The sequence below is a fragment of the Ambystoma mexicanum genome, chromosome 2q, assembly GCF_040938575.1.
Source record: "Ambystoma mexicanum isolate Mex_15411 chromosome 2q, UKY_AmexF1_1, whole genome shotgun sequence".
NCBI lineage: Eukaryota > Metazoa > Chordata > Amphibia > Caudata > Ambystomatidae > Ambystoma > Ambystoma mexicanum.
This window is the reverse complement of record NC_090924.1, coordinates 538,432,693-538,447,927: the sequence shown is the minus strand read 5'-3', so window position 1 is coordinate 538,447,927 and position 15,235 is coordinate 538,432,693. Positions and strand designations below refer to the sequence as shown.

General features: G+C 46.9%; 1 protein-coding gene across 4 annotated transcripts in view; it reads right to left on the bottom strand.

Annotated features, from left to right (window-relative positions):
- Positions 1–15,235, bottom strand: part of LOC138569585 (mitogen-activated protein kinase kinase kinase 3-like) — a 696,616-nt gene that overhangs the window by 330,596 nt on the left and 350,785 nt on the right. For all 4 annotated transcript variants that reach the window (XM_069647679.1, XM_069647681.1, XM_069647683.1 and 1 more), the window contains exon 3: positions 64–167. In XM_069647679.1, the coding sequence (XP_069503780.1) occupies positions 64–167 (104 nt within the window). The remainder of the gene's footprint in view (positions 1–63; positions 168–15,235) is intronic.

Genomic DNA, 15,235 nt, shown 5'->3' with positions numbered 1-15,235 from the left:
CCACAGACCCAGCCCAGGAAAACTCGCCTCAAGGTCTCCTCAGCTTAAGTCACAAGCACTCACCTGTCTGCTGGAGAGAAAATGATTTTTGTTGCGCCCGCTGTCCAGTAGGCCCCCACATCTGCCCAGGGCGGCGAGATCTTTCATAATCGAGTTGAGCGCTTCATCTGTAACAGGAGAGACATGAAAGACCGGTGACTTAAGGTACTGGGAGCAGGTTACAGCAAGGCACTCCACATACCAGCAGCAGGTTTAGTATTTACAGCCGGGGCATTCCACTGCCTCATTTCCCACCCCAAGAGGTGCTGGGCATCCTCCATGAGCAGTTTAATACACAACACAGGAATTCTCTCCCTGGCCGTCTTCATCAAATTCCTGCCTAAATTCTGGAAACATCCTCATTCCGCCATGTCGAATAGTTACGCATTATCTTGCCCTCTCCTAAATTCTGTATCTTCCTTTTCACAGAGCCCTGCAGCCTCTTTGAGGTGCGCAAATCAAACCACATGTAAGGTTGTAGAGTGTGGGAGGCTGGGTGGTGGGGTACACTGCCGCAGGGGCGAGGTTCAGTGCTGGGTCTAAACGTTTTCTGACGTTTGTTCACAGATAACATGGGGCCGTTGAAGGCCTTTTTGGCTTACTGCACAAAACCCCAGACTCATTTAAAAGTGGAAAAGGTTGCTTTAATGTGACAGGCCAAAGCTTACAATTAAACGCTTACCTGGCTCCATGGCCTTACAAACTAAAGACATATTTCAAACAACCAATTAAATAATTAAACATTCTCATTTTTTACCCAACAATTAAATAATTAAATGAAACCATTTCCTCCCCAACTATCCCTTGGACCCTACCGTCTCCTTACCCCTTTTCCAGGCGTCCCGCTTTCTCCCCGGGCCATGCCCCTCCAGGCTCAATACCTGTTCCCCCGTGGGGGCCCGATTGTGCAAACAGCACCACCCCATCCTTTCCCGTGTCATTCCCCCATTGTGCTTCCCTCCCCCCACATCAAAAGGGGCCATGCCCCCGACACCAGAAAAAACCCTCCCCCGAGGTGTTCTTTCTGCCCCACCCCGTCCCACCAATTTTCCTACCTCCAACTCCTCAACCAATCTCCCAACCAAGAGCTCAAGTCTGCCAGATGATTGTTCCCCAAAAACCAGAACGTTTACCCATCCTCTCTACATCTCATCAATCCTTCCTAAACCATCTCCTTAGGGTCCAAAACATGTACTGCAACCGATGTACAAAATTCTACCATCTCTCTGTTTATCCCCTTCGTTGCCCGCTCTATCGGACCCTCATTTCTCGCTCCCCTCCTACTCTCTGTGGTAAACACAGTCCCCACTACAGTTGCTTGAGGCCACACTTGTTGGACCCATAACAAAAAACCCTTTTTATTTTCCTAAGAAGAGCCACACCCGTATCCCTTACCAGATAATTTTCCCCACCAAGACTAATCCCCCCCATCTGGAGGCCCAAAGCTTTCCCTCAACCCAGCCAACATAGGAAGCAACTAATCCCAGCCCAGCCCCCCAAACCCGGATCATCTTACCACATCTTTATAGTTGCACACCAGTTGCCTGCCAACAACCCTTTTCTCAGCTTCTTTCCCCGCCCACTTAACCCTAGAATGTCCCAAAAACCAGATTTTTGACATCTGACCGGACCGCCTAGCATCATCTGAAAAATAAATTACAAAATCACTTACAAATCAACAACATCCTCATAAATGCAACACTCCTGCTACCTACTGAAAACGTTCTATAAAGACATTCTGTTTGCCCCGGTCCCTGACATACCCTTTGTATCTCCCTTACTCCCCGCGTCCCAACCTTTTCACCTACTCCTCTTAATAACCCAGCCTGCTACCTTCAGATGCTGCACCCCTCCTAAATGAATGAGTTCCAACCTCCTAACCTTTCCCACACCACTAGTAACACCTCCTCAGTACCCTATCCTTTCTGGCCATCTCCTTAACCCTCTCCGGAAACACCCCAGGTCCTCTCCTACCTGTCCCCCTATATTTTGCCCTTTCACCTAACCCTTAAACAATACACCTAAACCCACTTAGCCCCCCTTTTTCCTCTAAACTATTATCCTCCTGCTCACCTTTGCCCCCCCACCTTCCATCACCTTATTAATTTGGCCCTGCGTTGCCCCCCCCTGCACAGGGGGCCCACGTGCACCCCCGTCCATTGAGGCCCTTTACTTTATTACTCATCTCGCCACTGCAACAGGGGCTAAACCTGCACCACCGTCCATGTAGTCCCTTCCATATAACTAATCTTCAAGCTCCTTGCGTCCATTACCACCTGTTTCCCACCTGCACCAGGGGCCCTTGTGCACCCCCGTTCATACAGGCCCCTTTTCTGCCTTACTCCTCTCCACCGCTGCACCAGGGGCCAAACCTGCGCCCCCGTCCATGCAGTCTATTCCACATAAATTCCTCTTCCAGCACCTTGCTTCGTTGCTCCACTTTTTTCCCCCAGCTGCACCAGGGGCCCTAGTGCACCCCCGTCCATGCAGACCCATCTCATCACTTCCCCTTGCTGCACCAGAGGCGCTCCCGCACCTCTGTCCATGCAGCCTGAAGCTTACTGACCTTGTCGTGCGGCAGGCGTGAGGGCTTTGCCACCTCCAAACGACGGCCACCACCACTTAACAATTTCCACAGTTACATCCTCCCTGCGGCCCTCCCCTACCTACGCGTCTTCCTCCTCACCCTTCTCCTACCCCCTTTAAGTCACCCCCAAAAACCTTTCATCAAACCTTGTGCCCCCCCCTCCTTTTACGATAAACTGAGCCCGACCTACCAGCACACCACAATTTACCTGGCATGCGGTCCTTCCCTCCCACCTCCTTGCCCCGCTCCTCGCCCTGACCCACTGTCCCGTGCCTGAAAACAATCTGTAACCCGATGCCGACCTGCACACCTGCTGCACTCGTGTTTAAATTTGCACATCCACCTTGTGCAGCCTTCTTTATTGAACGCCCAACATGCTGTCGAGGGCTGTCCTCTGCCTCCTCCACCTCCCCCCTCTTGGGCAGGGCGACCAAGAAAGGGCCGGTAAGGCACAGGCAGCCCACTTGCTGTGTGCAATGTTGTGGCAGGCCTCGTTGGAGCCATCCATTGCAGCCAAAGATCCATGTCTATCTCCCCCCAGACCGCCTGACTGTCCTCCGCCATTCTCGCTCTGAATTCCTTATCATAGCGTACCCAGGCAAAACCCCCAAAACTCGTGAAAGCCTTCCTAATTACGTCCATATATTTAAGCAGGGCCACGCAACGCTCTGGGAATTTTTCACAATATACACTGGCATAAATGATAAATGCCGACGTCCAATTCTCAATAGTCACAGGGACCCTTGGGCGCGAAGCCAGTTCCCTCTTCTTCTTTAGACCCCTCCTTTGCTCTCACTTCCCTATGGAGCAACTTAAAAACATCTACAAATTCCCCGCCTGAATCTTCTCCCTGGTCGCTGCCATCAAGTGCGCTCCCAATGGTTTTGTTATACCCATGTAAGGCAGTTTTTTCTCCTTGCCTTTCGCTTCAACCTCCTTTTCCTTTTCAACTGGCACCTCGAGCACCAATGGCTCCACCATCAATCAACAAGTCCAACCGTCACCTGCCTCCCGAACCTTCGCTGGCCCTTAAATACCCTAGGGAGGCGCTCTGCCCCCCCACAGCCACTCGCTGGCCGTGTGCAGTGCCAAAAACCTCCAGGGGGGAAACGCTTTGCGTTCCCCCCGGTCCCCCCCTTAGGGTTGTTTGTTGTGTGCCAGCTCTACAAGCCCCATCACACGTGTGATTCCTTGGGTGTAATGCAGTCAAACCGTATAAAGTGTTCAGTGCAATCTCCAGTCTGAACAGTTCCACCAATATGCGACTACTTTACCTGATTAGATAATGATAAACTCATTCAAATTAGCAAAACTTTTTCAAGAATGATGCAGAAAAACAACAAATCCCTTGAGTATCTGCACTTTTTCACATATGGCTTTCAGCCTAAAAACTACAGCCACGTGTATTTTTAATTACCTAAGGACTATAATTTGTTAAAGTGGTTTGCTTTCAGTTATAAAATTATGTATTACTTATTTTAAACAAATAGTGTGACGCACCTATTGCTCAAAGTATGCTTCATGAATGTTCACCACATTTTCCAGGCTATTAAACCCTCATGAATGGCCTATTTCCCAAGGAGCAGTAGAGGCATGGATGAACAGTTTGTGTAAAACTCGAACCTGTAGAATTTTCCAAGGGCTCGACCATATGAAACTTGACAGGTGTTCTACAAGGTTCGATAGGAGGTGTTACTCTGTTTGACATTGGCTCGGTATAAAGACAGGCGAGTAGAAACTCGGGACAGTTGAAGGTTGGCACAAGAAGAGGCATTATTAGGGAAGGGGACAGTAGCTTGGATAGTGAAGGTTAGAGTAGAATAACAAATTACAATAGAGCCTAGGTAGAGTTTGAGAATTAGGTGGCAATATTTCTGGAGGAGAGGGGTTTAGGGGCACAAGATGTCTGGGTGGATGGAGGGCAGGGGGTGAATTGCGGCCAGAAGAGCAGTGCCTTCAACATGCATTTTGAAGGTGTAGGAGAACGCCAAAGCACTCAGAAGCTTTTTGTGGGTTTGGAAAAAGGCCAAAAAAATGGGAACCCCATGTGCATTTTGTGGGTGTAAGAAAAGGACAGGGCACTAAGAACCCTACATGTATATTGTATTATGTAGGCAGCGGAGAAGGCAAAATCACAGAGAACCCCATATAATGATAATGATTTGTTATTTATATAGAGATTTCACCAATGTGCTGTGCATAGAGCATTTACAAACAATAACACCCAAGTGAAGTTGGTACTCATTTATCAACCTCGGAAGGATTAACCTTTTAACTGCCATGGGTTCCCCTCCTTCCCTCCCCCCTCGCCCCCCAGGCCTTTTTTGGTGATTTTGGTATTTTGGCATGCAATGCCTTCTAACCTTTTCTGTTTCATTAACCCCTTAAGTGCCAAGGACCCTAGGCAACAGGGAGGTAATCCCAAGGATGTGATACCTCGCCCATGGCACTTAAGGGTTTAAAGGCTGAGTTGGCCTTACCAGGATTTGAACCTGCGAAGTGGCAGATCATGTACAGATCCAGATCACAGCAGCGAGCATTCACCCAGCTGACCTACCTTACCGGCGCTGACCTGTGTTACCGGCAAGTGCACTTGGGAGATGTTTGAGAAGGCCAAAGTGCTGAGAACCCCACATGCATTTACCAGGCAGAGGTGAAGGCCAAAGAACCGAGAACCGCACAGCTGCTTGGTAGGCACAAGATCAGGCCAAAGCACAGAGAACCCCATGTGCCTTTGGTAGGAGTAGGAGAAGGACAAAGCACAGAGAACTCCATGTGCCTTTGGTAGGAGTAGGAGAAGGACAAAGCACAGAGAACCCCATGTGTCTTTGGTAGGAGTAGGAGAAGGACAAAGCACAGAGAACCCCATGTGCCTTTGGTAGGAGTAGGAGAAGGACAAAGCACAGAGAACCCCATGTGCCTTTGGTAGGAGTAGGAGAAGGACAAAGCACAGAGAACCCCATGTGCCTTTGGTAGGAGTAGGAGAAGGACAAAGCACAGAGAACCCCATGTGCCTTTGGTAGGAGTAGGAGAAGGACAAAGCACTGAGAAACGTGCATGCATTTTGTAGGCGAGGTGATGGCCAAATGTGGCAAGAAATGCTCAACCAGAGTCTCCCCTTCTCACCTGTCTTCCAAACCTCTGTATGGCCCTCCTCGGACTGTTCTTCCCTGCTGGCTGAGGAAGCAAAGTGGGCCTTTTAAAAGTCCTCAAATGGGTTTTAGAATGCTCAGGTCTTCCGATTGGCTGGTCCAACACCCCCCCCAAGTCTATCGTAGGCCTCAAAGCCCACCTTGAGAACTGTGACGTGGTTCAACACTTCAGAAATCCAGAAGGAATCTCATAGGTTGAGTCGAACTTGTCCAGAAAAGCAAGACTTCACCAAAGGGCATATTTTGGGAAGTTCAAACACCCCTAAAGGGTGGGCATCTATTTTCACCTTTGTACAGTAGGGTGATTTAACCCTGTGGAGTGCGATAAAATGGTTTTGAAGGAACTTACAGGTATGATGCCAACCAAACCATCTCTAGGTACTACCAGACAGGACGGTCCTGTTATTCTAAGAGTTCCAAATACTGGGGTTCAACCTGTTTCCAAGCACTCTCAATGTAAGTAGTTGATGTAAGAGACAAATAACTGATTTGCTTAGTAAATCAGAATTTGGTTCTGTTTGGAAATCCAGCATTATAACCCAGATAGTTTGGTCCCAAAGAGCACCGTTACCACTAAATAACACCTGCTCCACATTATGCTCAAGAGGCATTTGGTATACGAACTTAGCCGAGGACCTAATGTTTCAAAGCTTCCATATGTGATATAAGGACTCAATGCCTCCAAGCCAGAATCCCCCATCAAACAATTACGAAAGTGCCAATAAAAAGTAGAATTACTTACAAGAAAATGAATTCTTTATCAGGTGGCAAACACATTTTTACTGGTATGTTGACTGATAGAAAACCACCTTGCAAGGCCATGCAGTACTACCCCTACGGATCTGCAAGAACCCCAGGGCATCTAGTGTGAAGAAAGAGTGATGGACCAAATCAAATGGAGCAAATGGCCACCCCTTTTAGTTACTTCCTGTTTGGACAAACAGGATTATACATGACCCTCTGCTAAAGCAGCAGGACTGTGGGGTTCCAACCACATCTCGAATTTGCACTGACAATTTCTTAATTAAAAAAGGGGGAACATCGCGTCAACTTTTTTAAAAAAAATATTTTTAAATCAATGTTCAAAATAACTTCCGTTTAACCTTAATTTCTCAGAGTAATACATAGGCAGTCTAAAAAATTTATTATTCAAAATGTGACTTTAGTGAATCTAAAGCAATTTTAAAGTGTATATTGATTTGAGAAGGACTGGGCCTCAATATTAATATAAGGCCCCAGACAGCAGAGGAAAGAATGCATTGCGAATGATGTGCACGCAGGCAGAAGGGAGAAAGATAGCTTTGTAACTAACAGTGCATTTACTCACACGTGTAATCTGCTGCACTAGCAGAAATATTTAGAGAGGTGTTTTCACTGCCAGAAATATATTAGCGTACACTGACAAGGTTGCTTCAGACAACAGTTGTGAGAGGAGTATTACGGCTTAATTGTAGGCAATGCATGCAGCTGTGCTAGCTTTTTCATGTAGACTTGAAACTGACCTTGAGCATCTAAAATGGGCTGGCTTCTGTTAGGAAAGATTTCATAATTGTATGCAAATTTCCCTCCATGTGTCAACCCCCAAACCTTTTGCTGCTGTTTAGACACCACTGACTGACTTTGCCAGAGAAGCACAGCCTTATGATACTCTCGCTGGACTTTTTATGATCTGTGCAGATGTGTCATGGACAGGACTGGTGGCAGCTATCTTTTCGCATTATTTTTAACCCTTTCCTGCCATGTGAACCTCGTTTGGCACAAATAGGTGGCCTGGCTCCAAAATGGCCATGCCACGAGGTTCTTTGTCCTGTCCTTTGGCCATCTTGCCCCTTCACCTTCCCCAATCGAGTCGACCCGGGTCAGTCCTTATTTGGTCATGCACTTTCCCACGAATCCCAATGCTCTCGCGGGCTTCTGCATGCCTTGTGTGTGTGCCTCCAGGATGTGGGCTGGAACGTCTGGTTCCAATACACATCATGGGTGCCAGAGAGTCTGGAGTGCCATGAATGACTGGGACCACTGTGGTCCGTGATTGGTCCACGTATTTAGTGTGTGTTTGTGAGCAGATCTCCCATTGGGTCCTCTCCGTTTTGGTGTGAAGGGAACTTTGGATAAGAGGAGGCTGAAAACACCACTACCATGTCGATCTCCTGAGTTCTCACTGAATAAAGGATAGGATCCAAGTATCCTGCAACTACAAAGCTGAGTCGAGTAACCGCTGGTGACCCACCGGAACGTTTGGCACCCTGAGCCCGCTGTCGTCCCGTGGGACCCCTCTGCATCTATCTGGTCATCCTAGAAGGTCTGCGAAGACGCTTCGACCCATTGGAATAGTGGGACCAACTATTCTCGGCAACTTCATCAAACCCTGCAAGTAAGCTTTCTCCGAAGTGTCCCTTGGCCAACCAGTGGACTGACCAGCTTACCCAGTTGCTTTGCTCTGTCACCGCCGCTGTTTCGAAGAGGCCCTTGAAACTTGGTATAATGCTAGCTCTGTGTCCCCGGCACCCTCACACCGAATTTCATACACTTGGCGTTCCCAGGTCTGAAGTAAGACGAGTGCGCCAGGACCAAAGTAAACGCGGTTACCGTGCTGCCCTGCCACGGCAATATCCTTTGCAAGTCCGCTGCATTTGTGACCCTCTTGCCCCTGAAGCCTGCTGCAGTGAAACTGAGTCGATTCATCCACCTGGAGTGGAGAAATCGCCACTGTCCCGTTTGGGAATCATCGCTGTATCTCAGGAACTAAAAAGGTGCCGAGACATCCTTTTTGCCGAATTCGAAACCTGCAAGTCAAGTGGAATGACCTGCCCAAGTTTGGGTCCGCTTATGTCGGGGACCAGCGAGTACTCAATACCCAAACAGGTAGCCCCTAGCACAAGGGCCCATTTTTACGCATGAGTGACCCCTGGGGCCCCTCTCCTTTCCACTGCTATAGTGAAATAGCGACTCCATCCCGAACTATCGAACTGCCTCTGCCTTCAAGTGGAGGTCCTTCTTGAATAGTGGCAACTTGTTCTGCATCGCCTCATCCCCCTGCCCGAGCAGCTAGAGACCCCCGAAGAGACTTTGTTCTGCCCATTGGAATAACCGCGTGCATTTGCATTGCATGTACTATTGAGCACAAGGCTTCTCTCTTCTTAGGGCTTGGACTGCCTCTTAGTTAGGTGTATTTTCGATGTCGAACTGGGCCTAAAGACTATCTGCACTGCCTGTTTCCTTCCCATCTAGGTTGTTAACATATTTCGTGCATTTAACCCTTTAGACCCCCAATGGTCTTGTATATACATTGTATTGATAGTGTTGTGCTGGTTTACTTAGTGTTACTGTGATTCTGTTGCTATGGTCTACGTTACAAAGGACTTGTAATAAATGTGTCTATATTTTTTATGTAACGCCTGTCTGGAGTAATTTATAAGTGTCCTTGCTCTGTGAGCTCATTGAGGTCCTTCAGTCACCCTCACCCCTCTTGAGACTTAGGGCCTCATTACACAGTAGGCGGTAAGGGTTTACCAGTACCGGTATTTTACTGGTAAACCCTTACCGCCTTACTACGAGGTCCCTTTGCGGGTTGGTACATTAACGCCTGCTTTTAGCAGGCGTTAAAAAACGAACCCGCAAAGGGACCGGGGTGCTAATTACGGTACTGCAATTTGCGGTACCGTAATTAGCGCCTTCCCCATTCCCATTATGCCCTATGGGGCAAAAATGGGAATGGGGAAGAGCAATGGAGGAAGGAGGAATTACCGCCTTCCCAACCTTGGAATAGGGCGGTAATTCCCCTTTCCTCTGCGGTACCGGTAAATTATCGGCATGAACCACGGCGCTAATAGCACCATGGTTTACCGCCTACCGTGTAATGAGGCCCTTAGTCTTGACTGCCTGCCATAGCTACCCTGATTGGACTGGCTTGTCCAGAGGTTACCCTGTTCCAGGAAACTAGGCTGGCCTTCTGAACCTCTGCCCCTCCAGGTCAGAGTTCAGAAATCCTTCTTAACAGCTTCATAGCCTGAAATTGTGTTAATTGTAAAAAAGGGAAGACTTCCTAATGAGGTCATAGAGAATTCCTCTCATGTACTAGAAAAGGGTATAAATAGGGGTGAATCTAGGGGACGGGGGAGCAGAGTCAGATGGCATAGCGACCTCTGCGAAGGATTGCCATCAGGCAAGGGTGTAGAAGCCCTGGCGTCTGATTTTTAATAATATGATGCAGGTAATTCTCTCTCACAAAGGGAGCGCCAACTCCATGCCAAAGGCATAGTGTATACCTTTGCCCTGCTGAATCGGTATCCTGATCTGCATTGCCCTCTCCCCAGTGAGAGCAGGCACAGTGGGCACATGCGTCTTCTGACAGCTGTAGTGACAGCCAAGCCATTGCAGCACAGGGCTGCACTTCTGTTCCCAAAACCACATAACTATGAAAGTTACTATCCTGGTGGCAGTTGTAAACTCTAAATATAAGTCATACCTGAGTTTAAGGTGTGGTGGCTAGTATCTCTCATACTTATTAAGGCCCCATCAAATTGATATCACACATGCGCCAGCCCTGTGGGCTCAGCTCAGCTGTGGAAGGGTTATGTGAATTCTCATCAGATAGCCTGGCCCTTCCAACTTGCAAGGCAAGAAAGTGAATGGATGGACCTCTCCCTTGATCCTTTGTGAGATTTTTCTTTTTATTTACATCTATTTGCAGCGCACATAACCAATAGGTATCTTGGCGCTAGTTTCTTTAAACTGTGGAAGCGCAGGCTATTTATAACGCGCTTAGTTTCTCCAAGCATTGTATTGATCCTATCCACATTGCCAATGTACTGTCCTGGATATCCACCCATAATACGAACAGATAAACTAGCCTATTGCTATTTATTTATACTGGAATGATCCAACAATACACTACTTTATACACTCACATTAGTTAGGTGACATGACTAGCTTACTGCGTATCTTTCCATTCATACTTACTGCCATTTGGCCTCATGTTAGACCACCGTACCATTCCAACATGGAGCACCTATGGGACCTAAGCCCCTCCATTTCCACTCACATTACAATGTGTACGATCCCGCCTACACTATTTCTACCAGCACTCACTCCCACTAATTGGGACTCCAGAATCAAGCCCACCTCGTTTCTACCTACGCTATACACATTCACCACTCCCAACGTGAATCACGGTACTCCCATTTTGCATGGCTTACCCAATACTCTTACAGCTGTCAAGAAGCCACATCCTCGAACAGACACACCTACCACTAACCCCAACATAACCAAGCGTAATAATAGACTAGGTAGTACATTACCCTCAAACTTGTACTCACCAGCCAAACATAACCATAAGTCCTCTTGCACATCACGTACATAACCCACTAATGACAAGCCTATGCGCAATAAAACCCTCACCACCACACCGAATCGCCCAGTTGCTATTAGCTCCAGTTTGACCCAGAAAGGTATGCAGAAGCAGCCTATAAAAGAGGCACTCCTCAATGCCAAGTCCTTTTCTGCCCACGCAACCGAGATCGGTGACATCATACTGAACAACAATTTCAACTTCCTTGCAGTGACAGAAACTTGGCTGCACGATGCAGCAGGACCATCTCTAACCCTTGCTATCCCTGACAACTATTCTATCATAAGAACTGACAGACTTAATGCTCGAGGAGGAGGAACAGCTTCAAATCCACCCTCAACATGAGACTAGCCACCTCTACCTCTCTGGCATCTTGTGAACTACTTTCAGCTAAATTCCAAACCTCACCTAAAAATACCATCTCTATCCACCTTATCTACAGGCCCCCAGGTCCACCTGGGTCCTTTGAAGAAGACATAACTTCACTAGCAGCTGACTCTACTAAACCCACGCACACAGCATTATCCTAAGCGACTTCCACCTTGGCTACAATTACACCAATAACCCACACGCCATTTCTCTAGCTAATGCACTGGTTGAACAAGGTTTCACACAAATAAGTACCCATGAGAAAGATAGGACACTTGACTGGGTAGCAGATCATAATTGCAAGATTACCCTAACGGACACAACACCACTCGTGTGGTCCGACCATCAACACATCTCCATAGAACTTAATGTTAACAACTTAGAGATGAAAAAGCATACTATTACACCATCCTGTCTCACCAGGAACAAACGCAATATCACAGCGGAGACTTTAATACTTTTGATAATCCCTGCACTTAATGCATCACTGGCAACGAATGACCCTAACCTACTAGTTGACATTTACAATGACTCCATGACTAAAGCCATAGACACCATCGTCCCACTAAAACTAGGCAAATGCAAACCTATAGAACATTTGAACTCTTGGTTAACTCCTGAACATAAAGTACTACGTACTACATACAGAAAAGAGAAAATTAGAAACTCTTTGGAAACTCTTTGGAAATCCTCCCCCTCCCTTGAAAACAAAACCAACCTAAGCATTATCACTGTCACCTACAAAAATGAGATAATCCGCACTAAAAAAAGAAACCTTTAATAACAGAATAAGCCAAGCAGCATCCAGTACCAAAGAATTATTTAACATCCTAAAAAACCTAGAAAACCCTGACCCACCGGCAGACACTTGCACCAAGGATAAATTATGGTGCACCAGCATACAAAAGGCCTTCTCCAACAAAATCATCGGGCTTCAAACTAAAATAGATGATAAAAGAACCCAAATCACCACTGGCAACCCTACCACACCTATGGCACCTTCCACTGCATGCCATAATTCAGAATTCAAATTCAGGAAGGTTGCCATACCGGAAGTCCAAAAAATCATAGCATCTCTAAAACCTTCTAACTGTAAAGGTGACAGCTGCCCCGCTCAGACTATAAAAGATGCAGCTAGAGATCTAGCCCCTTTTATCACCAAATGTATAAACTCCTCGTTTGCCAGCAACACTGTCCCAACTAACCTCAAACAATATTGGGTTCCCCCTCTATTGAAAAAACAAACATTAGATCTGGCTATACCTACCAATTGTAGACCAATCACAACAGTCCCTTTCTTACTGAAAATCTTGGATAGAATTGCATACTTGGAAATTCAAGAATTTCTAGAATCCAACCAACTACTCGGAACCCGTCAATCTACCCTTGTTGACCTCAAAAGCCAGATCGGCGAACTAAAAGACAAAGGCAAAGTTGCTATCCTACTCCTCCTTGACTTCTCAGCTGCCTTTGATCTGGTAGACCATAATATACTATCTTCGGCAGCTCACTTTTCCATCCCTGCAGTCACCTGGATACAATCTTTCCTTGCGAATAGAACTATGCGTGTCTTTTCACCGAATGCAGCAGCTGATCCAATCCCCATCACTTGCGGAGTCCCCCAAGGATCCTGCGTATCGCCCACTTTGTACAACATATTTACAAAGCCACTTTTCGACAAATTGGACCATCTGGGTGTCACCTACACGAATTATGCAGATGACACCCAGACACCCAGATACTCCTAGCACTAGCAGGGACATACGATACCAAAGTTGGCCGGATTAATGAAGTCTACAACATCGTTCAGGCATGGATGGCCACACATGGTGTTTGCCTGAATGATAAGACTGAGTTACTCTTAGTTGGCTCTCCCAACAACCTCCTAAAATTGAGCCCTAACTACACTAACTTTACTATTGATGGGAACAATATGTCCGTCGCCAAACATGTAAAAACCTTAGGGTTTATCTCAATGCCCACTCTAACCTAACTAAATAGGTAAAAATGACCGCCTCTGCCACCGCCTATACCGATAAACTGATCAGGGCATGTAGACCATTACTGTCACCCAACAGCTGCCTTACACTGGCCAGAGCTCTCATACAATCCAAATTGGACTATTGTAATAACCTATACCTAGGCGCTAACAAATCTATAACTAACAAATTGTAGATCGTGCAAAAGAATGCACTTAGAGCAGCATTAAACATCCCTAGAAGAGAGCATATCTCAGTCACAAGAAAGCACCAAAATTGGCTTTCAATAAAGAGAAAATCGATCTAAAAACCATTTGCCTCACTCACAAAGCGCTCAACCACCAAGCCCTGCCATATCTCACCGACAAATGTACCTGGAAACCATCACCTAGAATCACAAGATCATCCAATACCTCCTGCCTAGTGGTGCCCAGGTATAATCTTAAGAGAGCTTGCGGTACCAGCTTGCCGGTTATAGTGGCACAGCTATGGAACTCACTCCCACAGAATATCAAAACTATCCAAACTTTTGATTCATTCCGAAGTCACGTTATCTCATGGCTACTTAACAAAAACTAACTTCACCTCTCTACCCCACTTTCTTACTGTTCTTACCTTGGCCATCTACTTACCCTTGCATATTGTCTTGTTATATGTACGTTAAAACTGTATTTATGACTGTATAAATTGTACTTCACTTGCAGTAAATATACTATGTAACCATTATTGTAAAAATGTTCGCCATGTAACCATCATCCTTTTACTAGCGCCCAGATACCCGTGGGTCAGGCGCGCTATATAAATAAAACAAACAAGCGTGGATCCGGGATTTGAACCTGTGTTTGCTTGCCGTGGATTTGCTTCCAAGACCCACGCGTTGCCACAGAGCTATCTTCCCGAGAGATCTGGTAATACCACTCTCCAGCAGGAGCTGTCCTGGGAAGTAGGCATTAAAGGGCACACACCCTAAAAGGACTAGCCTCACACCAGAGTGCTGCATACTAAAAGGGCCTTTGATGCTATTAATAAGTGATGGAGGTGGAGTTAGTGTAAACAGAGGGACCTCAGCATAGTTGGAGAAAGAGTTCACCATCTTTATTCTCTCTATCCCCATCTCTTCCACTTCCTTTAGCACAAAGCGCTTTGAGTGTAACGACAGAAGGCAAAGATCACTTGTCTCAAGAAAAATGTGCAGGCTTGCATTAGTCCAATCACCTGTGGACCTTTGCCTTTCAAAGAAGGGGCCTCCCACTACTCCATTGATTCACTGTTAGAAAAACACCTGAACAATAATTGCTTGGACCTATTTTGGGAAAGTTGACTTTACAAAGCCCTCCACCAGTGTGGTAAAGACTGAGTGTCTAAAGTAGAGGTGAGCTCTGTTTCCTACCCAAACCCAGGGCACACACTGGGGGTGACCTGCTGATGGAGCAAGACCTGCATCTTTGGCAGTCGCACTGCTTCCCAGGACCTCATGGTGGTGAAGGACTCCTGAATGTGTGTGCCAGCATTGCCTTACTTTGGGAGCCTGGTAACAAGGACTACACTAGTCCCTGAAACCCTGGAGTGGACTCACAGCACACGAGAGCCAAGGTCCTTGACCTTCGAGCCACTGACTCGCACACTCCAACCTGTTCGCTGCCATCCTGCACATCATTGCCTCGGCTCGACCTCAACGCTCATCGCTGCACCCACTGCATTTGAACTACCTTTTTCGAACCGTCAGCATCTTCGTTGCCGATCTTCATCAACAGTCGAC